The sequence below is a fragment of the Dama dama genome, chromosome 31 (assembly GCF_033118175.1).
Source record: "Dama dama isolate Ldn47 chromosome 31, ASM3311817v1, whole genome shotgun sequence".
NCBI lineage: Eukaryota > Metazoa > Chordata > Mammalia > Artiodactyla > Cervidae > Dama > Dama dama.
Genome location: NC_083711.1, coordinates 42,400,047 through 42,426,105, shown reverse-complemented (window position 1 = coordinate 42,426,105; position 26,059 = coordinate 42,400,047). Strand labels below are relative to the sequence as shown.

The following is a 26,059-nucleotide window of genomic DNA, read 5'->3' as shown; positions in this document are numbered from 1 at the left end:
CAGTAAATCCTAAAATTACCCTGAAGCAGTATAAAGAGACCATCTTTAGTGCTATATTCTTTACTAATAAACAAAATGTTGATTATATGCATGTTTCATCATTTACTCAGCCACTAAAGAACTACATATAGTATTTATGGATAGTTCTCAATGTTTTGCTTTTACAAAAAGGGCCGTGAGGAATAAGTGCGTGAAGGCATTATTCCTTATTGTGGGAACAGACTTCAGGAAGTGGGATTACTAAACCAAAGAACAAATACAAATGATATTTTGATAGATATAATAGCAATGTCCCACCTCTCATCCTCAAAACATAACACCTCAGACAGAGAAAAAGGGAGTGTAAGAAAAGTTAGTCATGCAAGAGAAATTTCATGTCTGATTTTTCCTACAAATATTTCACTCTGGCAACACTTAATTTTGAATTTTTGATATAATAAACAGCATAACAGCACTGCACAATTTCAGTCTTTTCATGTGGAAAATTATGAAAGAAACGTAAAAATAGCAGGCATACCAAAAAGAAAAGTAAAGTTGCAAGTTTAAAGATACTATCTCTTTTCTGGCTGTTGTAGTTCTGAAATTTGGTAATTTTCTGAGTTAAGAAAATAAGATGGGGGGAAAAAAAAGAAAGTAGGATGGAACTCAACTATTTAATTCCCTAAGTGAAAGTTGCTCAGTCATGTCCGACTTTGCGGCCCCATGGATTACACAGTCCATGGAATTCTCCAGGCCAGAATACTGGAGTTGGTAACTGTTCCCTTCTCCAGGGATTCTTCCCAACCCAGGGATTGAACCCAGGTCTCCTGTATCGCACACGGATTCTTTACCAGCTAAGCCACCAGCGAAGTGAATTCCCTAAAATAAGATGGAATTCAATTATTTTAAAGTAAACTGAACAAAAAGCCTTTACCCAAGGTTCTTTTCATTCCTATTTATTCCAAATTCCAACAATTTAGCAAGGTTTCACACCTTTAGAAAACAAAGTAATCTTTGGTTAATTATAAACGCCCTTTTTTGTGAGTAGTGTATTTCCTATACAATATAGGACAGGAATTTCAGAGCCCGTGCCAAGTTTTCCATAGCAGACAGTTTAACAAGGACTTCCTGTTACCAACTAGCTCCAGTGAAAACAACCTTCCTTTAATCCAAAGAACAGGCAGCTAACAGGCAGAACCGGATTCTCCAGGTGTGAGGTAAGCAATTTGTTCTCACTTGATACGAACTGCAAAACAGCTTTATATCTAACTTATTTTATTTCATTATGTGGCTTTCAATTAAGTTAACTAAATGAAAACCGCACCTAGATTAGCCTGTGAGCTATAAGACAGAGATTTAAATAAAATATGAATAAAATGTTACAGATGATACTCAAGATTTTCTCTCACAGGCAAGACTCCAACTACGCAGGTGGAAAAGCAACAAAAAGAAGCCAAAGGAACAAGACAAAGGTAAAGAAACCACTCTTTTCTGTACTTTTAATGTGAGACATCCAGAGATTTAAATCTGTGACATTTAAAAAGAACTCAACAGATAATTGAAGCTACCTGTTTTGTTCAGATTTGGACCAGGCTACCGGCAGCTGATCCATTCACATATACTATCGATAGGCTGAATGAGACAGGAGTTTAGAGTCCCTAGAAATAGACCACTCCAAACAAAATCAACTTTTCCTTTTAAGTCCTTTAAAAAATATCTTTCCATTTTGGAAACACTAGAAGGTCAGAACCTATAAAAACAAACTTAAAATTCTTTCCTCTATAAACAGACTATATAAATTATACTGTGCTTGCTTTAGAGAACATTTTTCCACTTAATTCTGAAGTTTATGCCCAACTTGCCACATATGTATAATGCTTAAAAATTTAAGAATATTTTCTATAAGGCCTTAATTTCTTCACTGTTGTTTCCCAGAATCTTTAAAATTAATTTGAGGAAGTTAAAAAATAGTCGTGTTGTAAAAGGACTACTGTAAAATACCGACATACTCAATTTTTCTAAGTACTCAATTTTTAGATGTTTCCGTTAGTACTTAAATTCTAAAATTTAATATCAATATTATATTTGATTTGATAACTTTAAAAACTTAAGTCACCATCATTTAAATGCAAAATACATAGGTAGTTTCAAAAAGTTTAAAGGCTTCATCAAAACATGTTTTATTTTTTGATATTTCTTCAAAGTTATTTTACAACTGTTATGTTAGATTTTAATATATAATATTTCAAATCAAAATAATATTTCCATTAGTAAGTGCTTTAAGGGTAAACGTGAAAGTTGACCATGCAATACCCAGAACATACTACCTCTGTGATGATGCAGTTTTAAATTTAATATAAAAATAATGCTATATATGTACAGCTTACTTTAGTCAGATATGAGAGAGTTCAAAATTACATGAGTCTTAATATTTAAACAAAATAGTCTTACTATTAAAGAGTTAATTTTACAGTTATTTATACTAAACAAAAAGTAGAATTTAAAAAGCACTCAAAGGTTGCATTACCAAAAAATGTAAAATAATTTAAACTGATATAATTAACATAATTTGCAATATTTTTTTTAGTTTGTTTTCTTCCTGTAAGCCAAACAGGTGAACATTCCAATAATAGCTGCTTTCACCTTGAACTAGGGAAATGCTGCAAGCTGTCTTCATACACAAAAGCAAAAAAACATTCCATTTTATGTTAAATAAACATTTGTTACATTTCTAGAAATGATTATTCAATGTGAAAAGTTAAGGTGTAGTCACTCAGTTGTGTCCGACTCTGTTGAGACCCCATGGACTGCATAGCTCACCAGGCTGCTTCTTCCATGGAATTCTTTAGGCAAGAATACTGGAGTGGATTGCCATTTCCTTCTCCTAGGGATATTCCCAATCCAGGAATCAAACCTGGGTCTTCCGCATTGCAGGTAGATAATAGTAACTATAAAAAGAAATGTCTTACTTTTAAAAACTCTATAAATTATATAAAGTATTGATCCAGGGCATATTTCCTAAAGCATTAGAAAAATCTTATTCATATTTCTGTTTCCAGAAATGTTCCCTATCCACAATAGGGGGGAGAAACTTTTGAGTAATACAAGTTTGCTTTCGTATTTCAGAGAACAAATTGTCAATTTAATTAGTGTATTTATAAATCAGTGTTCTAATTCTCTTTTTGCAAATATTACATTTGAGCTCAAAGATACAATCAGTTATTAACAGTAAAATTCAAAATTGTATAGCAAAGCAGTACATTAAACATGCTGAAAGATGGAATATTTGGATAGAACTCTTCTGATATTAAAAAAATAAATTTAAGGTGCAGAAAATATTGCATAAAATGGTAGCATTGCCAATTTCACTTACCTAAGCAATTAAATGATTTCACAACTATGTGCTTAATGTTTTATGCCTTCATGAACTCTGTTTCTTCCAACTTTAAATTCTAACACACTTAGATATCTCACTTTGCTTATATTATAATTTATGAAGATAGAAGAAGATCATAAGATAAATTGGAAATAGTTATACATATAGTTATGAGTATGAAACTACTGGAAAATGCAATTTATGTATAGCATGAAAGTATACCCGAATACCTACATTAAGTTAGTTTATACAGAGAGGAATATAAGGATTTAAGGAACATTCTGAATTATGTAAACTCTTTACAGTAATCACCTATGACTTTAAGTGAAGATGCACAGATAAAGAAATTCCTCCTCTTGCTAGAAACCTAGAGAAGTGCTTGATATAATCTTATGGGGAAAAAGAAAAGAAAGACAAATTTCTAAACTACATCATTATATCTGAAGTAAGAAAGGGAATTTTCCAGGTGCCAGAAATGAAGAGCAAAAACACTCAGCGCCAAAGTGGACAGCAGGAATTAAAGCTAACCCCACTGGGCCTTCCTGGTGGGTCAGTGGTAAAGAATCCACCTGTCAGTGCTGGAGACTCTGGTTCGATCCCTGGGTCAGGAAGAGTCCTTGGAGAAGGGAATGGCAACCCACTCCAGCATTCTTGCCTGGGAAATCCTATGGACAGGGGAGTCTGGTGGGCTACAGTCCATGGGATCACAAGAGTCAGACATGACTTAGTGACTAAATAACAACACCAACCAACCACTGGCTACTAGGAGCAAACACTTTTATCTTAGAGGCTGGGGTTTAGAGTGTGCATAATTGAGAACTAAAGTCAAGTTTCCTATATAAAGTAATGAAACAGAAAAAAAAACAGAATATAGTCTGCGTACAGAAAAACGAAAATCTCTGTTGGTTTGTCCAGGACTACAGCAAGGAGTGATGTAGTCGCTCAGGCTACAAAATCACTACAGAAAAATCAGGCCCATGCTTATACTATCTGAGCTATAGAAATCCCTAGAGAAAGGTCAGGCCCACAAACTCAGTACCTGCAGGTCCTATGTCCATGGATTCAACCAACATCAGATGGACAATATTTAGGTAAAAATCCAGAAAGTTCCCAAAAGCAAAATTTGAAATTTCCATGCACCAGCAACTATTTACATAGCATTAACATTTTATTCACAAACATTTATATATCAGTTACATTGCATTAGGTATTATAAGTAATCTAGAAATGACTTGAAGTATATTTTTAAAGTAAAAATATACAAGAGGATATATATAAGTTGTATGCAAATATTACATCATTTTATATAAGAGACCTAAGTATCCATGGATTTTGGCGTCTGTGGGCGTCATGGAACCAATCCCCCACAATATGCAGGGACAACTGTACACTAACTGGGCTATGATAGCTTGAGTATGTCAAACTCATAGTTGTGACAATCATAAAAACAGGGTTAAGAACATATCCATAATGCAAGGCACTCAGGGCATTCCTATATAATTCCCTACTGAAGATAAACTGCTGATGAAGTTTACTAAATACATCTGTTCATCACCATGAAAAACAGTTGGTGACCACAGTAAACAAAGGAACTATTTATAAGTAATAGCAACCCACTCCAGTATTCTTGCCTGGAAAATCCTGTGGACAGAGGCGCCTGGAGGGCTGCTGTCCATAGGGCTGCAGAGTAGGACACGACTGAAGTGACTCAGCATGCATGCGTGCACTGGAGAAGGAAATGGCAGCCCACGTGGTATTCCTTCAGGAAACTGTTCTTCCAGAAACACAGAAACCCAGGATAAGATCACCTTTAGTAGAAGGGTCAGAGTCAAATATCTTCATTTCCAGAACCAGTGACAGTAAAATTTACCTCCTTAAAAGCACTTTGCAAAAGTATACTGTGCTATTATATTTGAAATACCCTATTTTGTTTTTTAAAAAAAAAAATAAGTTAAACTATGATGCTTCAAAAAAAGGCTTTTGATGGCATGATGGCACTGTTTATTCATAGATAACTAAAACAAAAAAAAGAACCTAACTCGCCATAAGTATATTAGAGTTTATTTCGCGATTTGTTTCAAGCCACACAATCAAAGAGAAAATTATACTCACTGTAGTTCTTCACAACTGTGAAATTAAAAAAATTTTTAGGCTACTTAGCACATGAATAAAAAAATTAAAATCTATTTTGGTTTGATACCCACCCCCTTATTTCTCGTCTAAGCCTCAAATACTCTTTTCTTTTTCCCCATATTATGAAGAACAGAAGTCAATTAAAAAAATAGTGCAACAAACATCATACCTGCTATGTACAATGTAGTTATAAAAATTCATAGTAACAGGTTACATGTATGTATGAATAGGATACGTAAATCTGTGTACATAAATAGGAAGGCAATACACCTCACTTCCTGTCTTACTATGACTATGAGGTACAGCAGAAGAAAATACAAGAATGCCAATTTCTTCATGGTGCCAAGACTAGAATTCAGAAATTTTTATATTTCCCATGACACAAATACAAGAGATCAGAAGAAATTATTTTTCTTTTTCTAAATTATAAAGTACTTAATTTGAAAAATTATAATATGGAAAATCCTAAGTAACAGAGCTGCTAACATAGTTATTTTAGATCTAATATGCTACACTACCTCCCGTAAGAACTTTTTTCTTTTAAACACAGTGTTTCTATTAAAAACATAACACGATATCTGACACAATTCAACTTCACTTTAACATGTTTCATTAGGATAATCTATTTCTATTTACTACGAAATAAAGAAAAATAACATATCTGCAAATCAAGGGAGGAAGGGAGGAAGGGAAGGTGAGAGAAAGAAAGAAAAGAGCTTATGACTGTTTCAAAAGCAACATGACATCCTAAACACTTTGGGAGGAATTTTCAGCGTCAATATGGTAATACCAGAGGAAGCATATAGATAAGTAAGTGATAAACACTAAAGCAAAGAACAGTATGGAACTATTCAAGATAATTCACTAAACTAACCAACTTTAGTAAATTACTTCCCTCTATACTGGAAAGATTAGTCTTTATCAGAGGCATATAATAAATCATATGTGATAACTCTGCTTGCTCAAAGTTACAACATGATAAAAATTTCTACAATCACTTAATGATAGTTTTTAGTTCTTTTTAAAAATCTTCACCAGCATAATCATCGAATATTTATAAAATACTGAATATAAAAGAGCATACAGACGATGCCAGCTTTATATAACATATACATTCTAGGAAATTTGTATTAAACATCTTATAATGTAAAAAAGCACTGGCCTAGCAGCCAGGAAGTGTGCATTATACCAGTATGACTAACAAGCTCTGGATAAGACATTTAAGTTCTCTGATTTTCAGAAATTTTCCAATTTCCCCATAAGAAAAATCAATTAGTCAACTCTAAGGATTAGTTAGATATTGATTAGTTAACTCTAAGGGTTCATTTTGGAAATTACAATATTCAACAGATGTGGAAAAAACCAGGTTCATCACCTCTCTTCTGGAGAACAGGTGAGGACTACACATCACTACCATCCTCCTTCAGTTGGCTGAGGAGTTGCAAAGCAAAGTAACATGCTTTGTTTGATTTCAGGGCTACAGCAGTTAATATCAATGAGAGTTCTCCAGTACTTCCAACTGCCCTACCAACCTACCACACTTAGAAAGGTGGAGCTTAGGTCTCGGAAAGACCAAGATGGGAACGAGAGCCCCTGCTTACCCAACGTGGACATGAAACATGAATGAGAAATACATCTTTGTGGTTGTAATACAGCAAGATTTGGTGACTGGATATTACTGTGACATAATTATGCAAATCTTGCCTGATAAAATGGGACCACAAGAAAGTTCTCATAAACTGAATTATTTAAAACTCACAAGAAGTTCCAACCTAAATTAGTTTATAAAGCTAAAAATCTTTACAATTTATCTTTTAAAACTGAATTTTATATTAATAATTATATTAGGTTAATTACAATTAATTGTAATTATAAATAACTATGAAATTATATGTATAAGTTAATTTCAAACATGGGTCTCCGGCATTGCAGGCAGATTCTTTACCCCTGAACCACCAGAGAATCCCCAATACAATCTAAAAGATGTGAAAAATATAAAAAATGATAACATCAAACTTTCTGCACATTTAATTGGCTGCTCTAGTACTGAAACCTTTCTCAATTAAAATCAGTGTGTTTTTACTTTAATAAAGGACTTAAAAAATAATATGCTCACATACCATTAAATAAATTTCCTCTCTTTTGCTTATTTCCTACTTGTAAGGGCAAAGGCCAGTAAATACATTCCTAGAAGATATGCTTAACACTGTTTCATACTGATCTACTTTTCTAACACCCAAAGTCTGCTCAATATTGCTACCTTCTCATCGTCTCCCTTAACTAATCTTTCCACAAATTTTCCAGGCTTAATGTTATAGCTGATTATTTTTTTCCCACAGATCTTAGTAAGCCACTAGATTTGGTTAGTTCTATTTCTAAAGTAGAGAAATTATTCCTTGCAAGTAAGGTAGAACACAGACAATGGAAAGGTGGAGAGACAGGGAGAATAAAATCCTTTCCCTACATAGAAGTCGCTTACTTGCATAAATTATACAGATTGAAACTTTTTTAACTTTTAATATAACAAATCAGTGGTAAAATAAAAGGCCTAAAGCTATTTGAATTAAATATTTAGATAATTTAAATAGCAGAAAATTGTAAGTGCATTTCAGGAAACAAAAACTTGCTGTTAAATGTTTCCTACCAATATTTCAAATGCTCAGCAATTCAGATACACAGAAATGTCTCTGAGTCAACTGTTAATATCTATAAAAGACTTTTCCCATCAAAAACAGATTTCAAGGTCTTATCCCTTGTGATCTGCCTTCTTTCTCAACCACTTCTATTAAATAGCTGCCTCTTCAGAAAACTTATCTGATCTCTATAGAGCATCTGACACCACTGAAAAAGGCTTTATATTATAGCAAAGAGGGAGTCATTCACACTAGATTATCTGAATTTGAATCCCAAAGCTACAAGCTGACATCTCGGTTAAGTTCCCTAAGATCGGGTCCGAATGTTATTATCTGTAAAATAGACACTATGGTAATACTTAATTCAGAGTTCTTAAACATGCAACACACTTAGAACAGTGTCTGTCAAATATTAAGAACTCAAGAAAACGTGAGGTATAAAGTGCTCAATATGAGAACTTGAATAAATATAAGACTTGTCAAGGTGCTAGAAATACAGAATGAATAAACATCCTTGCCCTCATGGAGCTTATATTCAGGGGGTAGAGCAGCCAATAAAGTAAGATAAATAAGTAAAATATAGTGAAAAGTGCTAGGAAGAAAACTAAAGCTGGGGATGCTGGCTGCAGTTCCTGATAGGGTGCCCAAGGACAGCCTCTCTGAGAGCACTGTTATTTCAGTAAGATTTCAGATAGTAAGTGCTAAAGCCCTAAGGCAGGGTCCCGCCAGGTCTGTGTAGGCAGTAACAAGGAGAGCAGTATGGCTGAAGCAGAGGAAGCCAGGAGCTGTGGAGGCAGGGTCAGAGAGGGGAAAAGAAGGGTGGGGAAGTCCCACAGGATATTGTGGTGGTGGCTCGGTCACCAAGCCGTGTCTGACTCTTGCGACTCCATGGACTGTAGCCCGGCCTCTGTCCCTGAGATTTCCCAGACAAGAATACTGGAGGGGGCTGCCATTCCTTTTCCAGGGGATCTTCCCGACCCAGGGATCAAACCTGGATCTCCTACATTGCGGGCAGACTCTTTACAGACTGAGGGAAAGAGACCTCAGAGAAGCCTTACAGGACCTTTGGGCTCTCTCTGGCTTTTCCTCTGAGAGATCATGTTAAAGGAGGACTTTAGACACAGGAATGATGTGATCTGACTTACATTTTAACTCTGATGTCTGTATTAAGAAAAGACCAAAGGGGCAAAGGAGAAGGGGATACAAATGAAGAAACAGAGAGACAATTTCAATAATCCAGGCGAGAAAGGATGGTGACTTGAGCCAGGGAGTTAGTTCGCCATGTACCCTAAAAATAGATTGGCAAGACTTGCTATTAGTTTAAATATAAGGGGGGGTGTGGGGGGGAGGACACAAAATAGAATATTCAGAATGACTCCAAGTTTTTTAGTCAAGTGACCTGGATGAAGACTGAAACAAGAGACCAGAAGAGATGCCACTTACTGAACTAGTGCAGCAGTTTGGGAGTTGGGAGGAAGATCAGGAGCCTATTTTAGACACAGACATTTAAATGGAGTTATTGACTAGACAGGTGTTATGAGAGCAGTCTATACTTGAGATATAATTTTGAGTCATCAGCTAACATACAGTATTTAATGCTGTGAGGCTTGAAAACAATGGTGGATAAAAAGGGAACTGTGTGCGGAAGCATTTCAGTATTCAAAGGTGGGAAAGACAAGGAGAAATCAGAGAGGAGAAAAAGATGAAGGAAGAGTCAAACAGGCAAGAGGAAAGTCAGAAGCAACACTTGAATGCATTTCAAGAAGTAATGGTGGTTACATGCTGCTGAAACATTAAAATCACCAATAAGTCCTATTGCTTCCACCTCCAAAATATCTCCCAAATGGTTCCCATTTATTCCATCTAGTTTCTTCATCCAGGTCTCTCCTGGAGGTCAACAGAAAACTATTTTCTATACAGTGATGGAATTCCATTTGAGCTAAAAGATGATGCTGTGAAAGTGCTGCTCTCAATATGTCAGCAAATTTGGAAAACTCAGCAGTGGCCACGGGACTGGAAAAGGTCAGTTTTCATTCCAATCCCAAAGAAAGGCAATGCCAAAGGATGCTCAAACTACCGCACAGTTGCACTCATCTCACAGGCTAGCAAAATAATGCTCAAAATTCTCCAAGCCAGGCTTTAGCAATATGTGAACTGTGAACTTCCAGATGTTCAAGCTGGTTTTAGAAAAGGCAGAGGAACCAGAGATCAAATTGCCAACAACCGCTGGATCATCAAAAAAGCAAGAGAGTTCCAGAAAAACATCTATTTCTGCTTTATTGACCATGCCAAAGCCTTTGTGTGGATCACAATAAGCTGTGGAAAATTCTGAAAGAGATGGGAATACCAGACTACCTGACCTGCCTCCTGAGAAACCTGTATGAAGGTCAGGAAGCAACAGTTAGAACTGGACATGGAACAACAGACTGGTTCCAAATAGGAAAAGGAGTACGTCAAGGCTGTATATTGTCACCCTGCTTATTTAACTTATATGCAGAGTACATCATAAGAAACGTTGGGCTGGATGAAGCACAAGCTGGAATCAAGACTGCCGGGAGAAATATCAATAACCTCAGATATGCAGATGACACCACCTTTATGGCAGAAAGTGAAGAAGAACTAAAGAGCCTCTTGATGAAAGTGAAAGAGGAGAGTGAAAAGGCTGGCTTAAAGCTCAACATTCAGAAAACTAAGATCATGGCATCTGGTCCCATCACTTCATGGCAAACAGATGGGGAAACAGTGGAAACAGTGGCTGACTTTATTTTCGGGGGGCTCCAAAATCACTGCAGATGGTGATTGAAGCCATGAAATTAAAAGACACTTACTCCTTGGAAGGAAAGTTATGACCAACCCAGACAGCATATTAAAAAGCAGAGACATTACATTGCCAACAAAGGCCCTTCTAGTCAAGGCTATGATTTTTCCAATAGTCATGTATGGATGTGAGAGTTGGACTATAAAGAAAGCTGAGCGCAGAAGAATTGATGTTTTTGAACTGTGGTGTTGGAGAAAACTCTTGAGAGTCCCTTGGACTGCAAGGAGCTCTAACCAGTGCATCCTAAAGGAAATCAGTCCTGAATGTCCATTGGAAGGACTGATATTGAAGCTGAAACTCCAATACTTTGGCCACCTGATGCAAAGAACTGACTCATTGGAAAAGACCCTGATGCTGGGAAAGATGGAAGGCAGGAGGAGAAGGGGCCAACAGAGGATGAGATAGTTGGATGGCATCACTGACTCCATGGACATGAGTTTGAGTAAACTCCGGAAGTTGGTGATGGACTGGGAGGCCTGGTGTGCGGCAGTCCATGGGGTCAGAAGGAGTTGGACATGACTGAGCACCTGAACTGAACTGAATACTGTGATCTATTAAAAACATAAACCTTAGGTCAATATCCTATTTCTCTTTTAATTGTCATCCCCTTTATCTAAAATAAAATCTAAGCTCCTTACATTGACCCACAAGGCCATTTGTGATCTGATCCCTGCCTACCGTCCTGATTTCACTCCTTCAGTGTTACCGCTCATATTAATTTCTACCTCTCTCTAAAGCTCTAAAGTAGCTAAGTCGTGTCCAACTCTTTGCAACCCCATGGACTGTAACCCACAAGGTTCCTTTGTCCATGGGATTCTCCAGGCAACAATACTGGAGTGGGTTGCCATGCCCTCCTCCAGGTGATCTACCCAGGCATCGAACCCAAGTCTCTTAAGTCTCCTGCATTGGTAGGCAGGTTCTTTACCACTAGTGCCACCTGGGAAGCCTGATTTCTATTTACACAAGCATTAATTTTGTCCTTAAAACACAGCAGTCCAATTCACTGCTCCAGCACCACGTCTCTAATTCTCAGGATACACTTTATTGGCTCTTCATCTTCTTGATATTCAGGTCTTACTACTCAAACAGCTCTTTAGTGAGGCCTTGCCTAATTGATCTACCAAGATCTAAAGTTATCTCATTTATCTGTTTAATTGTATATTGTCCAGCCCCCTTCAGAGAGTAATTACGCAAGGACAGGTATTACTGAATATACAATACAGCATTTAAAACTTTGCATAAAGTAAGCTTCAGAAATTATCTGACAGAATGCCAATACCTTAAAAGCAAAGGAATATTAGTTTAACTTTTTATGTAATAAAGGTATCATTTCTACAATATCCTTGATTGAATCATCATTCAATAATATCCTGAACATCTCTAGAGATGGCAAGGTTTTTATGTCATGAAGCAGTTCATTCCATGTTCAGACAGCTCTACTTGTGTGAAAAGCCTTCTATGAACTCAAGGATATTCCATTTTATAGATGTAAAGGTGTTTTTGGAACTAGGTGAAACATTTTACACCTATTCAGTTAAATATATTTTTTTATTTCAGTATAGTGTTCTATAATATTTTAATTTTCAAATCCCAATCTGTACTTCAACATACTAAAGAGCTCTCTAAATTTTGCACCATCAACAATTTTGAAAAGAATGCCTTCTATGACATCCAAATAACTGATAAAAATATTTGCATAAATGTATCAAACACTGAGTGTGATAGTCTAACAGCATAACATTAGAGGCCTTTTCTCCCAGTTGATACTGATACCACCCATGGTTCAATGAGCTACGTGTAACTCCCTAATGAGTTCTTATCCACAAAAATATCATGAAAGGTATTCTGAATGCCTTTCTAAAGTCAAGATTAACTATGAAAATAAAGTGTTTTATTAAAAAGGATTTCCTTTTATTCACTTTATTATACATATGCATATTATTATACACATATATGCATATCACTATATATAACTATGTACACCAACTGATTCCCTGAATAACTACCAATACAGGATATAGCAAATGTCAATATCATCAGTGTCTCTCAAATAAGATTTTTGTATATCCTATAAAAAAATACCACTTATTATGAATTGATATAAACAAAGCTATGTCAAATAATGTGTTAGTCAATTCCAGAAGACTGAGAAATTTTAAGATAAATCCAACATTATCTACATTGCTTACAGCTCTCGTATGGAATCCCCCCATCACTACACTGGTTTTAGCTGAAGTACACATGTGGGCTTCGCTGGTGGCTCAGACAGGAAGAATCCACCTGCAATGAGGGAGACCCGGGTTCAATCCCTGGGTCGGGAAGGTCCCCTGGAGGAGGAAATGGCAACCCACTCGTCTTCCTGCCTGGAGAATTCCCATGGACGGAGGAGCCTGATGGGCTACAGTCCATGGGGTCACAAAGAGTTGGACATGACTGAGTGACTAAGCACAGAACAGCAAAGTGAAAATGTTTTTAACATTACAAAGACCAAATTAACTGGGAATCATACCTTCAGTAATAAGGACACATTCAGAGTGACCTTTAAGTCCTAAAAAGATCTGGTCAAATCATCCATTCTAAGATAAATCTTCCTAAATCAAGAAAAGTCTATTCTGTGGCAGTATCATGATACTGAAGAATTTACTTTGGGGCAATTATTTCTCTATCACTGCTTACTCAGCTACTTTACACAACTGAATAGGAGTCACAGAAGCCATGAATTATGCAAAGTAATTTATAAGACATTTTACATTACTTTTCCTAGTTGAGTAATCTTTATGAGAAAATTCTTATCAGTTTTTCTTATTTTTAACCATCTTCTCAGAAAGCCATGAGGATTTTTCCTGTGAGATAGATGTAGCTATGTGAAACCAACTGCTACTGGGGGAAAACACCAATTTTTTCTTTGTTCAACACAATCATTTTTTGCTTTTAGGAGAAAAGAGAAGATGAAAGACCGACTTCAAGAACTGAAGCAACGAACAAAGGAAATTGAGCTCTCTAAAGACAAGGATGTGTCCACTACAGAAGCAGAGGAACAAGGGGTGTTTCTGCAGCAAGCTGTTATTTATGAAAGAGAGCCTGTAGCTGAGAGACACCTACATGAGATCCAAAAACTACAGGAGAGCATTAACAATTTGACAGATAATGTTCAAAAATTTGGACAGCAACAGAAAAGTCTTGTGGCTTCAATGAGGAGGTTTAGTCTACTTAAGAAAGAGTCTAGCATTGCAAAAGAGATAAAAATCCTAGCAGAACACATTAACAGAGGTTTGGATGATTTAGTAAAAGAAGTTAAAAAGTCAGAGGATGAAAGTGGTCCATCATCGGTGGTCACAAGGATACTTAAATTTCAGCATGCTGCGATGTTCCGCCATTTTCAGCAAACTATGTTTACATACAACGACACAATAGCAGCAAAAAAAGAGAAGTGCAGGACATTTATTTTCCGTCAGCTTGAAGTTGCTGGAAAAGAACTACCTGAAGAAGAAGTAAACGATATGCTTCATCAAGGAAAATGGGAAGTTTTTAATGAAAGCTTACTCACAGAAATCAGTATCACTAAAGCACAACTCTCAGAGATAGAGCAGAGACACAAAGAACTGGTTAATCTGGAAAGCCAAATAAAGGATTTAAGGGATCTTTTCATTCAGATATCGCTTTTGGTAGAGGAACAGGGAGAAAGTATTAACAGTATTGAAATGATAGTCAATGGCACAAAAGAGTATGTTAACACTACTAAAGAAAAATTTGGACTAGCTGTAAAATACAAAAAAAGAAATCCTTGCAAGATATTGTGTTGTTGGTGTTGTCCATGCTGTGGCTCAAAATAAAGGAGCTATTCTAGAAACTTTTCCAGTTTAGAATGAAGGATGTTCTATAATTTACTGTCTCATATCACTCTTCTTCATTTCATAGAGCTACTCATAAACTTTCATCGCTATTAAGTTATAATTTTCCCCTTTCATTCTTACCTACTAGAATGACAGAAATTTCTCAAGCTAGTAACATAAAACAAGTCTTCGATTATTAAACTAAATATAGTATATTAGCTTCAAACTCATGGGTTAACTATTAAAAATGAGATGAATCATCTTAAGTTTCTAGACAGATAACAAGCTCTATCACATATTTTTTTGTAACTTTCAATGCCTAAACAAGATAAATGTCAATAAATGAAAACTACTTAAACAATCCTTCAGGTTCATTTAAGAGCATTTTGGTAGTAAAGAATTGTATAAGACAAGACTTCAAGGAGTGCTATATTGAAGCAAAATCAAACTGGAAGCTGCATAAAACCTTTTATGTTCACATAGGTCAGTTAACTCAGTGGTCAACAAATCCTAGGGAAACCCAACTATTAATATGTACTCAATGAAGAGTCTAGTTGGTAACTAGGAGCTGATTCTAGCTTAAGGCCTAAAAAGCTAAGTGAAGGAACTGTTTTCCTGGACTTGGATCCATTCAGGACACTGTATTACAGATTAAGAAAACTGTTAAATAAAGTAAAAAATAAAGGTAACTGTATTATTCTTGGAAGTTTCTCCACCACTTTGTTGTGAAGCCAGGCAGTAGACTAGGGACTAGGGATACACTCTGAACTAATGTGGGGATAGAGTTTTGGAACTAATATTCTAGTGGAGAAGGGATATAACAAACATAAATATTAGACAATGTTAAGCTCTTGGCAGAGATTTAAAATAAGGGTGATAAGATAGAGACTGTCAGAGTGGCTTCTTTTGACTGGGTGGTCAATATAGGCCTCTCTAAAAGGTAATGTAAGTGAAGACCTATGTGGTGAAGACAAGGGAAACATTTACTCTAGGCATATGAAACAAACAGTACAAGACCCTGAGGAGACCATAACTTACTCCATTCAAAGATGAATGAGCAACACAGCTGTACCTGTGGGGAAAGAGCAGGGAGGCAAGAGGTGAGGTTAAGAAAGGTCAGCAGGAGCTAGATGTAAAGCTCTGGAGTCGGAAGTTCCCAGCAAGTGTAATGAGTGCAAAGCCCTCGGGCTGTTTCTGGCCTGGTAATAATGTTATGTAATTTATGTTCAAGAAAAATCATCCTGTCTACTGTAGGAGAATGGGTTAGAATGGAATTGAGGACAGGTGAATAGAGTACTAGCTCGTACGTACAGAACACAATTAAAAGGCTAATGCAACAGTCCCAGTTAAGAGATGATGGAGGTTTGGGCTTGGATGGGAGGGCAGGTGGTAATGGTGGAATCAGCAATACTAATACTTAAAGCTGATAAACAACATACTTGCGATGTCCTAGCATTGTTCTAATAATATTCCAATTTTACCAATAAGAACACTGAAGCACAGCAAGGTTAAGTAACCTAACTTGGGCCACAGAAACTATACAGAGAACTGGGATTTGAACCAAAGCAATATGATTCCAGAAAACAGTTCTTAATTACCATGTTGCAGTGACGGGGGAAAAAAATCAGACTAAAATATGATAGATTTAATAGCTATAATCCAGTCTACTGATTGGATTATAATACCATTTATAATCAGAAAAGACAGAGATGAAGGTTTCAAAACTATGGGTGAGGAAGAAATCAAGAAATTCTATTTTGGCCAAGAGAGTCTGAGATGACCATAAAATGTCTAAGTGAAGGTTCCTAAGATAACTAGTTACATCAGGAGGAACTGTTGGGAGATGCCAAAGCTATAGATTTAGGTTATCTGAGTAAGTAAAATAAGGTCTCAAAAGTATCTAGATGCAAAAAACTGGAAGGCCAGAAAAGAGCCTGAAGTATTTTAAAATTTGTATTTAAAGGAGAAGAGGAGTTTATGAAGAGACTAAGAAGAGACCATCAAAGAGGTAGGAGGAAAACCAAGAAAAGGACGCTGTAATGCAAAAGTATTTAAAGAAAAAAACAGTTATAGTACATGTACTTCTGCTCAATGTGACGTGGCAGCCTGGATGCAGGTGAGTTTGGGAGAGAATAGCTGTAGTGTTAATTGCTCATTTGTGTCCGACTCTTTGAGACTCTATGGACTATAGCCAACCAGGCTCCCCTGTCCATGGAGACTTTCCAGGCGAAAATACTGGAGTGGGTACTCATGCCCTCCTCCCGGGGATCTTTCTGACCCAGGGTCGAACCCGGGCTCCTGCATTGCAGGTGGATTCCTTACCATCTGAGCCACCAGGCAAACCCTGGGGGAGAATGGATCCATGTGTGTGTGTGGCTGAGTCCCTTCACCGTCCACCTGAAACTGTCACAACATTGTTAATCAGCTGTACCCTCATGCAAAATACAGAGTTTTAATTTAAAAAAAAAAAGGAAAAACAAAGTTGAGGAAATAAAACAAAAAGCTTAAAAACAAAACCAAAGTTGAGGAAATAGTCAATTTTGGGTAAAATAAAAACAGCAAAGTAACAATGGATTTGGCAACATAGAGATAATTTGCTGACTCCAACAAGAGCAATTTCAAGGAACTGTAGGGATGGAAGCACAAATGGAGTATGCTGAAGAAAGAATGTGATATAAAAATGTATACACTATAGGCAGTTCTTTGCAGAATTTTGAATAGAATCCTATTAAAATGAGAAAACAGGTAGACAGAAATGTAGAGTCAAAAAATTCCACAATATACCACAAAACACCAGAGCACATTCTGCTGATGGAAATCATCCAGGGAGAGAAACTCAGTATAAGAAAGGGAAGGGGTAATATATAATAGTAGAAAGGGGTGGGATCTAGAGTAAACACGGAGAAGCTGACCTTAGATAGGAGTAGAAACACATCTTCGATATTACAGGAGGGAAGGGAAGGTTAGGAATAAAAGCAGATAACTGACCAAATCTGGTAGTGGGAAAAATGAGAGAATTCTTATATGACAGTTTTCATTTCCTTAGAAAACCATGGGGCAAAATTATAAACTAAAAGCTCCGTGGAATTAAGGAAGAACAGAAATATCAATATGTATGTGTGTGTATCTCCTAACACTATAAAATAATTTTAATTTATAAAATATAAAGAAATTGATGAGGTTTATACTTTGCTAGTTACCAGCACTACCAGTGGAGAAGGCAATGGCAACCCACTCCAGTACTCTTGCCTGGAATATCCCACGGATGGAGGAGCCTGGTAGGCTGCAGTTCATGGGGTCGCGAAGAGTCGGACACAACTGAGTGGCTTCACTTTCACTTTTCACTTTCATGCATTGGAGAAGGAAATGGCAACCCACTCCAGTGTTCTTGCCTGGAGAATCCCAGGAATGGAGGAGCCTGGTAGGCTGCCGTCTATGGGGTCGCACAGAGTCAGACACGACTGAAGCGACTTCGCAGCAGCAGCAGCATTACCAGAGACAAAAAAGTTTCCTGTAGATCAGCTTCAAATGTTTCAGTTCAGTTCACTGTGTCCAACTCATTGCGACCCCATGAACCACAGCACGCCAGGCCTCCGTGTCCATCACCAACTCCCGGAGCCTACTCAAACTGATGTCCATTGAGTCAGTGATGCCATCCAACCACCTCATCCTCTGTTGTCCCCTTCTCCTCCCATCTTCAATCTTTCCCAGCATCAGGATCTTTTCAAATGAGTCAGTTCTTTGCATCAGGTGGCCAAAGTATTGGAGTTTCAGCTTCAACATCAGTCCTTCCAATGAACGTTCAGGACTGATTTACTTTAGGATGATATGGTTGGATCTCCTTGATGTCCAAGGGACTGTCAAGAGTCTTCTCCAACACCACAGCTCAAAAGCATCAATTCTTCTGCGCTCAGCTTTCTTTATTGTCCAACTCTGACATCCATACATGACTATTGGAAAAACCATAGCCTTGACTAGAAGGACCTTTGTTGGGAAAGTAATGTCTCTGCTTTTTAATATGCTGTTGCAGTTGGGCGTAACTTTTCTTCTAAGGTGTAAGCATCTTTTTTTTTTTTTTTTCTTGTAAGCATATTTTAACTTCAAATGTTTAAAGAACATATAAAAAAAGATAAATTTAGGGCTTCCCTGGTGGTTCAGATGGCAAAAAAAAAAAAAAAGATAAATTTAATGATAAACTCCCCAGCTAATCAGGTGGTGAGACTTATTTCTTCTGTCCCAAAGCTGTGCAATATCCTTTATGTAGTGCCTTACTGATACTTGTTTAAAATTGTTCCTAAATTGTTTATCATGAAAACTAAGAAAATCAAGTACTATTTATTATTCATTAGCATAATTATATACAGATGGTTTCAGAAAGAGCAATTTTCTATAGTATTATTTATATCTGAACATACTCATTTGAATACAAGACAATCACAGAAAGATTCATAGGACAGCAATATATCACATATATCACAGGCTTCAGCAATATGTGAACCATGAACTTCCAGATGTTAAAGTTGGATTTAAAGAAGGCAGAGGAACCAGGGATCAAATTGCCAACATCTGCTGGATCATCGAAAAAGCAAGAGAGTTCCAGAAAAACATCTATTTCTGTTTTATTGACAATGCCAAAGCCTTTGACTGTGTGGACCACAATAAACTGTGAAAAATTTTGAAAGAGATAGGAATACCAGACTACCTGACCTGCCTCGTGGGAAATCTGTATGCAGGTCAGGAAGCAACACTTAGAACTGGACAGGGAACAATAGACTGGTTCCAAATAGGAAAAGGAGTACGTCAAGGCTGTATATTGTCACCCTGCTTATTTAACTTATATGCAGAGTACATCATGAGAAATGCTGGGCTGAATGAAGCACAAGCTGGAATCAAGATTGCCGGGAGAAATATCAATAACCTCAGATATGCAGATGACACCACCCTTGTGGCAGAAAGTGAAGAACTAAAGAGCCTCTTAATGAGAGTGAAAGAGGAGAGTAAAAAAGTTGGCTTAAAGTTCAACTTTCAGAAAACTAAGATCATGGCACCTGGTCCCAACACTTCATGGCAAATAGATGGGGAAACAGTGGAAACAGTGGCTGACTTTATTTTTTTGGGCTCCAAAATCATTGCAGATGGTGACTGCAGCCATGAAATTAAAAGACACTTACTCCTTGGAAGGAAAGTCATGACCAACCTAGACAGCATATTAAAAAGCAGAGACATGACTTTGCCAACAAAGGTCCTTCTAGTCTAGATTACGGTTTTTCCAGTAGTCATGTATGGATGTGAGAGTTGGACTGTGAAGAAAGCTGAGCACTGAAGAATTGATGCTTTTGAACTGTGGTATTGGAGAAGACTTTTGAGAGTCCCTTGGACTGCAAGGAGATCCAACCAGTCCATCCTAAAGGAGATCAGTCCTGGGTGTTCATTGAAGGACTGATGTTGAAGCTGAAACTGCAATACTTTGGCCACCTGATACAAAGAGCTGACTCATTTGAAAAGACCCTGATGCTGGGAAAGATTGAGGGCAGGAGGAGAAGGGGACGACAGAGGATGAGATGGTTGGATGGTATCACCGACTCAATGGACATGAGTTTGTGCAAACTCTGGGAGCTGGTGATGGACAGGGAGGTCTGGGGTGCTGCAGTCCATGGGATCACAAACAGTCAGACACGACTGAGTAACTGAACTGAACTGAACTGATATATCACATACAACTTCATTGTTATACTTCAAAAGCATCCTATTATGCAATAAAAACAATATATTTAACTAATTAGCTGCTGAATATATTGTTTATTCACATACAACAAGTACTAAAAGTAGCCATTTTTTCCTTCAAATTACCTTAAAAGAAAAAATTCTTAAGCATTAGAAGCATAATATTAGGAAGCTACTGGCTCAGAGAGTGTGCAATAACAAAAATAGTGAAAACTACTTTGAGTACTTGGACTCATTCTTACTAAGCCATGTCAGTTTCTGTAAATCAAAAGCTTCATGTAGCCTGAAATCACACAAGATACTTTAAAACTGGCTCTCCTAATTCAATCTACCTAGGCACCACATATCAGCAATCGATAGCAGCTATTCATTTCCACAATCACAAGCACAGAACACTAGTAAAAAACTGCACTAGATGCCTTAAATACATTATTTCAGAATTCATGTACTATAAATATTAAAATCCTTATTTACAAGTGGAAACAAAGAAGCTCAGGATGATTAAGTAACCTACTCAGGCCTGGCTGACTCCAGAGCCCATGCTTTCCCCTACACCAGTAGATCCTAATTTCTGCTGTGCATCAGAGAGACCTGGAAAACTTGTGGAAAAAACAGAAGCATCCCTGGCCCTGCTCTAAAAAATATAGTCTGGTCTGATGTTGATACCAGGTGATTCCTAGATAACATCCTGCTGCTTAACAACACAGTCAACAGGTTTTTCTTCGTTGTTTTGTTTTATAATAGAGCGTGTTGGGACAGGGGAGGGAAAGGACAGGAATCTCTATGGGTTCTTGGAGCATAAATTACTTGAGAAGTCAACCAGCTAAGAAGTTTTACTGTAAACTACAGCTGCTATAGTGAAGCTGGATGCCATAAGAGACAAAAGGTGGCCCTCAGCAAGGAAATGCAGGGGTAAGTCAACAGTGTAACTAAATAAGGTTGATGAAGATGACAGCTTGGTAAGTTTCCACTGAAAGAAAAGACATCTTAAGCCAATGGGCACTATAAAGTGAGTAGAGGTTTCAGACAGTAAATTAAGGGACTCACCACTACAACTAAAGATCAAGTGATTAAATGATATAGGTTGTCCCCACTCCCATACTTAAGGGTTTACAGAATTTGACAAAGGACCCAGGTTCTCCTATTTCTCATTGAAAGATGTAACTCTGTAAAAGTACATTTGACTTAAATTCTAAGGACAGTGTTAGGATAACCCATAACCTAATTAACTTCTCTTGGGCACTTACAAGAAAAAAATAATTCTCAAACTAAGTTTTCCATATTATTGTCTAGAAGAAAGCTGAGTTAAGCAGGTATATAGAAGCTGAAAACTCCCCTTATCAAAAAATGATAAAATCCTGGTTATTGTTTCTCCTAATATGAAAACTCACTGCCATTTTTTTTTAACCTCTTTGGTCATGAAATCCTTTAGGAATTTGACGAGAGATAGAATCTGCTCTCAAGGAAAATGCCCAAGCACTCAGGACTGTGCATGTGATTACAGAAGATCTGGGGAAGCCATCCATGGTACAGAGACCTCTAGGTCAAAATATTCTTTTTCCCTGAAATGTTCATAACATCTAGTCAGATTATAAAAGAGATATTATGTTTTCTCCCCTGAGTGAAACTGCTATATATTTAACACTTTTGTTGTGTAGTATCTAATTTATGAGGTTTGACTAAAAGTTAAGTTAGGTCATATAACTCCACAGCTAAGCAGACAGTACCTAAGGAGAAAGAGGCACCATTCCAAGAGTTCAAGTGTGCTAACACCAGTAAGAATTGTTATTATTCTGGGAGGAAATTTTAGCCTTGGATCTCCAGAGTCATTTCAGTTGGCAGTATTAGGAGATTCAACCACAAAAAGTGAAGGGTAATTTACATTCGCTCTAAGGGCAACATTTAAGACTATATTAGAAAGAAGAGATACAGAAAGAATATGCATCTTCTTATAACATTAGTGTAACCTTGGGTTGCTGAAAATTTCAACTTAAGATGTTTAAAATACCTCTCAGCTCAGTCACAAGGAATCAACAAACAGTGCCTTGTTTTATTGACAGAAAACTTCTATGGTGGATGTTGAGCTTAAATTTTGAAATTACTGCTGATTTCAGTGCTATTGATACAACTGCTTAAGTTGTTTACTTTTTCTCTTGGAAAGGTCCTCTTTATCTGACTATGTAGTATTAGGGCTTTTAATAAAATAAGCTATAAATGGTTAAAGCAAGCATGTGTATGTGGAGGGGAATGTGAGGGTAGATAATATATTTCAAACCTTAGTTAATTTGAGTACACTGTTTTCGTTCATTCCCTAAGTTGTGTCTGACTCTGCGACCCCAGGGACTGTGGCTCCCCAGGCTTCTCTGTCTATGGGATTTCTTAGTCAAGAACACTGTCATGGGTTGCCATTTCCTTTTCTGAGGGATCTTCCCAACCCAGGGATTGAACTCACGTCTCCTGTATTGGCAGGCAGATTCTTTACTGATGAACCACAAAGGGAACCCAATCAGAGTATAGGTTCAAATTAATCTCTATAATAGTAGATATGAGAGAAAAGAGGCTTTCTATTCTAGGTAAATACACAGCTTAACATCATAACATTTCATATCTCAGAGCAGATATTTACATCATATCTTCTTTTAATTTCTTTAGAAGAAATACAAATCACTTCTACCTTTGTACCAAAATGGATTTTTGGCATAGACTGTACTATGGTTCACATTATAATATACAGCTGAATACAATATTTTACAGATACTTTTATTAAAGAAGAGGTATTTAACCATTAGAGCTTCCCTGGTAGCTCAGCTGGTAAAGAATCCACCTGCAGTGTGGGAGACCTGGGTTTGATCCCTGGGTTAAGATCCCCTGGAGGAGGGCATGGGAACCCACTACAGTATTCTTGCCTGGAGGATCTTCATGGAGAGAGGAGCCTGGTGGGCTGCAGTCTATGAGGTCACAAAGCCTCAGACACAACAGAGTGACTAAGCACGCTCAGCATTTACCCACCTAGTCCAAAGAAGTGAAGTGACTTGCCAGGGTCATAAACAAATTCACAATAGCTCCTAGAATCCAGGTTCTAGACTCTCCATATTCTCCCTAAACCCATGTTTTTTTCAACTTTTCACCACTTATTTCAGAGATTTGACTAGAATATTATGATGATTAAGAAGTAAATACTATATAACTGCCAAACAGAACTTCCAAGCTAATAAAGCACAGAAGCCTAGTGATCCATGAATCTGACCTTCCCAGAGAACCCTCAAGTCTGTGACATGAAATGAAATGTGACTGAGACTTTATGTGCAACAACACACGCTGTCAGACCAGGAGGCAGAATCGAGTCAGGCAGAGCTGGAGAAGTGCCCAGGACCTGCTGTCATCGTCGTCTACTCTGCTTCTCCTAGCATGAATGAATCCTGCTCTGCCAATCTGTGATTTTGTTTTTCCTGATAAGATAATTCTCCCGGTTTATTCCTTCTGTGGAAGGACTGAATCTTCTTAGAGGTCTGCTGTTCTCTGTTTGGTCATCATTAGAGGATGGGAAGAAAAAATTATCAAGGGGTTGAACTGAGTTCTCAGAGGCTTTGCAGGTCCTAAATCCACTAGCTGAGGCTCAGAAAAGTGGCAAGCAGAAGAAATTAGATGCCATAACTGGATTTTTCAGCTAAGAAGTCCAGACGTCCGTGGGCAGGAAGGAGGCAGCTGTGTGCAACAAGGAGCACTGCAGTCAGCCTCTTAATTTAGGTAGCCTTTCCTCCATCTCCATACCCACTAGACCAGAGCATGGACTTTAGCAGGGCTCTACTGGAGGCCCTTTCCACTTACTAGACACTTACAACCCTTTCCACTTACTTTTCAATGCCATATCTATTATATGCTATAGTTATTATCAGTCAAAACACAGACTTTCCCATCTGCAAGGAGCTATGAAGGCAACCTAGACTCAGGAAAAGTAAAATGATCAAATCTTCATTTAAAAAAGAGCTCTCAAGTACTTTATTCTTGCATTGTTTCACTTATGAAAGCATGTACCTGTTCTGTGATTTGAAAAATATCAAATAAAAGGGCTCCTGCCTTCAATGTAGAGGAGAGCTTAGAGAACAGGCAAGATGCTAGCAGGGAGACTGGTCTGGAGAGTAATCAGTAACACAAGGGAGAAGTGAACAAAGGTTGAATGGAGTTAACATCAAATGGAATTGAGAGGAGTAAAGAGACTCAAATATTAAAACAGTACCATCAATAAGACAAACACTGTAGGTCACAGACAAAAAGGTAAACAGGAGAACTTTCAAATATGGGACTTAGGTGGATATTAAAGCGGGATTTATAAGCAGCAAGAAGGGTGGGATAGAAAATTGTGTATGTTATATGAACACTGCATACATTACACGTTTTACAAAAATATGCACAGGACACTTATCAAAATGATAGCAGTGGCCGGCTGTGCATGATAGGCCGATCACTTTTTATCCTCATTCTTTCTTACATCTTCTAAATTTACTAAGACTATGTACTTTCTGGTAAACTGTATATATTTTTGAAGCACACACATCTCAAAACTTTAGCCTAATTAACAAGAATTCTACAGTTGTAAAACTCCCTTAAGAAAAACCATTCAGATGATGAACCATTCTATGTTTCATAAACATATTATATGATCTATAATTAATTCTCATGTCTTTGTGAGATCTCACTGACAGTGAAATTGTAATGGTGAGCAACCATTCTACAGACATTCACCAACTGCATGCCGCTGCCTCAGGGTTTTGCCACATACATATGCATGACTGACTCTTCCTTCCAGAGTCGTCTTCTCAATAAGACCTACTACGGTTATTTTAAGAGGAACATGCCCATCACCACCGCCACTACGGGAGTCCTGATCTGCTTTTACTTGTTCACCTGACGTACGACACAATTTATTTATTACATTTACTGTGTGCCTCACCTCCAGGGATGTAAACTCCTGAGATCACATGTGGAGTTTTATTGTTGCTGTTCTCAAAGGGATCCCTACGCCCGAACGGAGCCCTACGCCCGAACGGAGCCCTACGCCCGAACGGAGCCCTACGCCCGAACGGAGCCCTACGCCCGAACGGAGCCCTACGCCCGAACGGAGCCCTACGCCCGAACGGAGCCCTACGCCCGAACGGAGCCCTACGCCCGAACGGAGCCCTACGCCCGAACGGAGCCCTACGCCCGAACGGAGCCCTACGCCCGAACGGAGCCCTACGCCCGAACGGAGCCCTACGCCCGAACGGAGCCCTACGCCTGAACGGATCCCTACGCCTGAACGGATCCCTATGCCTAAACGGATCCCTATGCCTAAACGGATCCCTATACCAGAACATGCCGAGCATATAGTGGATGCTGAACAATTATTTGTTGAATTAGTACTTGTATGAGTGAATAAAGGCACGAAAGAATACATGAAAAAAAAAGAATAAATAACTACTAGGTTAAAAAGCATACTCAATTATTTTACAAATGAACTTCAGTTGTTAGTACTCTTTATAAGTCACTGGTTCTCTGCTTCAACATTTGTAGAGACTAATTTAGC

General features: G+C 37.7%; 2 protein-coding genes across 8 annotated transcripts in view; one reads left to right on the top strand and one right to left on the bottom strand.

Annotated features, from left to right (window-relative positions):
- Positions 1 to 26,059, bottom strand: part of ARL13B (ADP ribosylation factor like GTPase 13B) — a 77,352-nt gene that overhangs the window by 20,112 nt on the left and 31,181 nt on the right. The window lies entirely within an intron of this gene.
- Positions 629 to 26,059, top strand: STX19 (syntaxin 19). Of its 4 annotated transcripts, none has more exons than XM_061134127.1 (4): positions 629 to 1,196; positions 1,391 to 1,451; positions 16,736 to 16,780; positions 25,454 to 26,059. In XM_061134127.1, exon 4 carries the CDS (start codon positions 25,476 to 25,478, stop codon positions 25,902 to 25,904), a length of 429 nt encoding a protein of 142 aa, XP_060990110.1. In that variant the 5' UTR covers positions 629 to 1,196; positions 1,391 to 1,451; positions 16,736 to 16,780; positions 25,454 to 25,475; the 3' UTR covers positions 25,905 to 26,059. The 4 variants fall into 4 exon arrangements, with proteins under 4 accessions (XP_060990110.1, XP_060990109.1, XP_060990108.1 ...); XM_061134126.1 differs by having other exon boundaries at positions 16,736 to 16,888; XM_061134125.1 differs by lacking the exon at positions 16,736 to 16,780.

What these genes read in the sequence shown, in the direction of transcription:
- STX19 (XM_061134124.1), top strand. Translation starts at nt 13,888, where the DNA reads ATGAAAGACCGACTTCAAGAACTGAAGCAACGAACAAAGGAAATTGAG.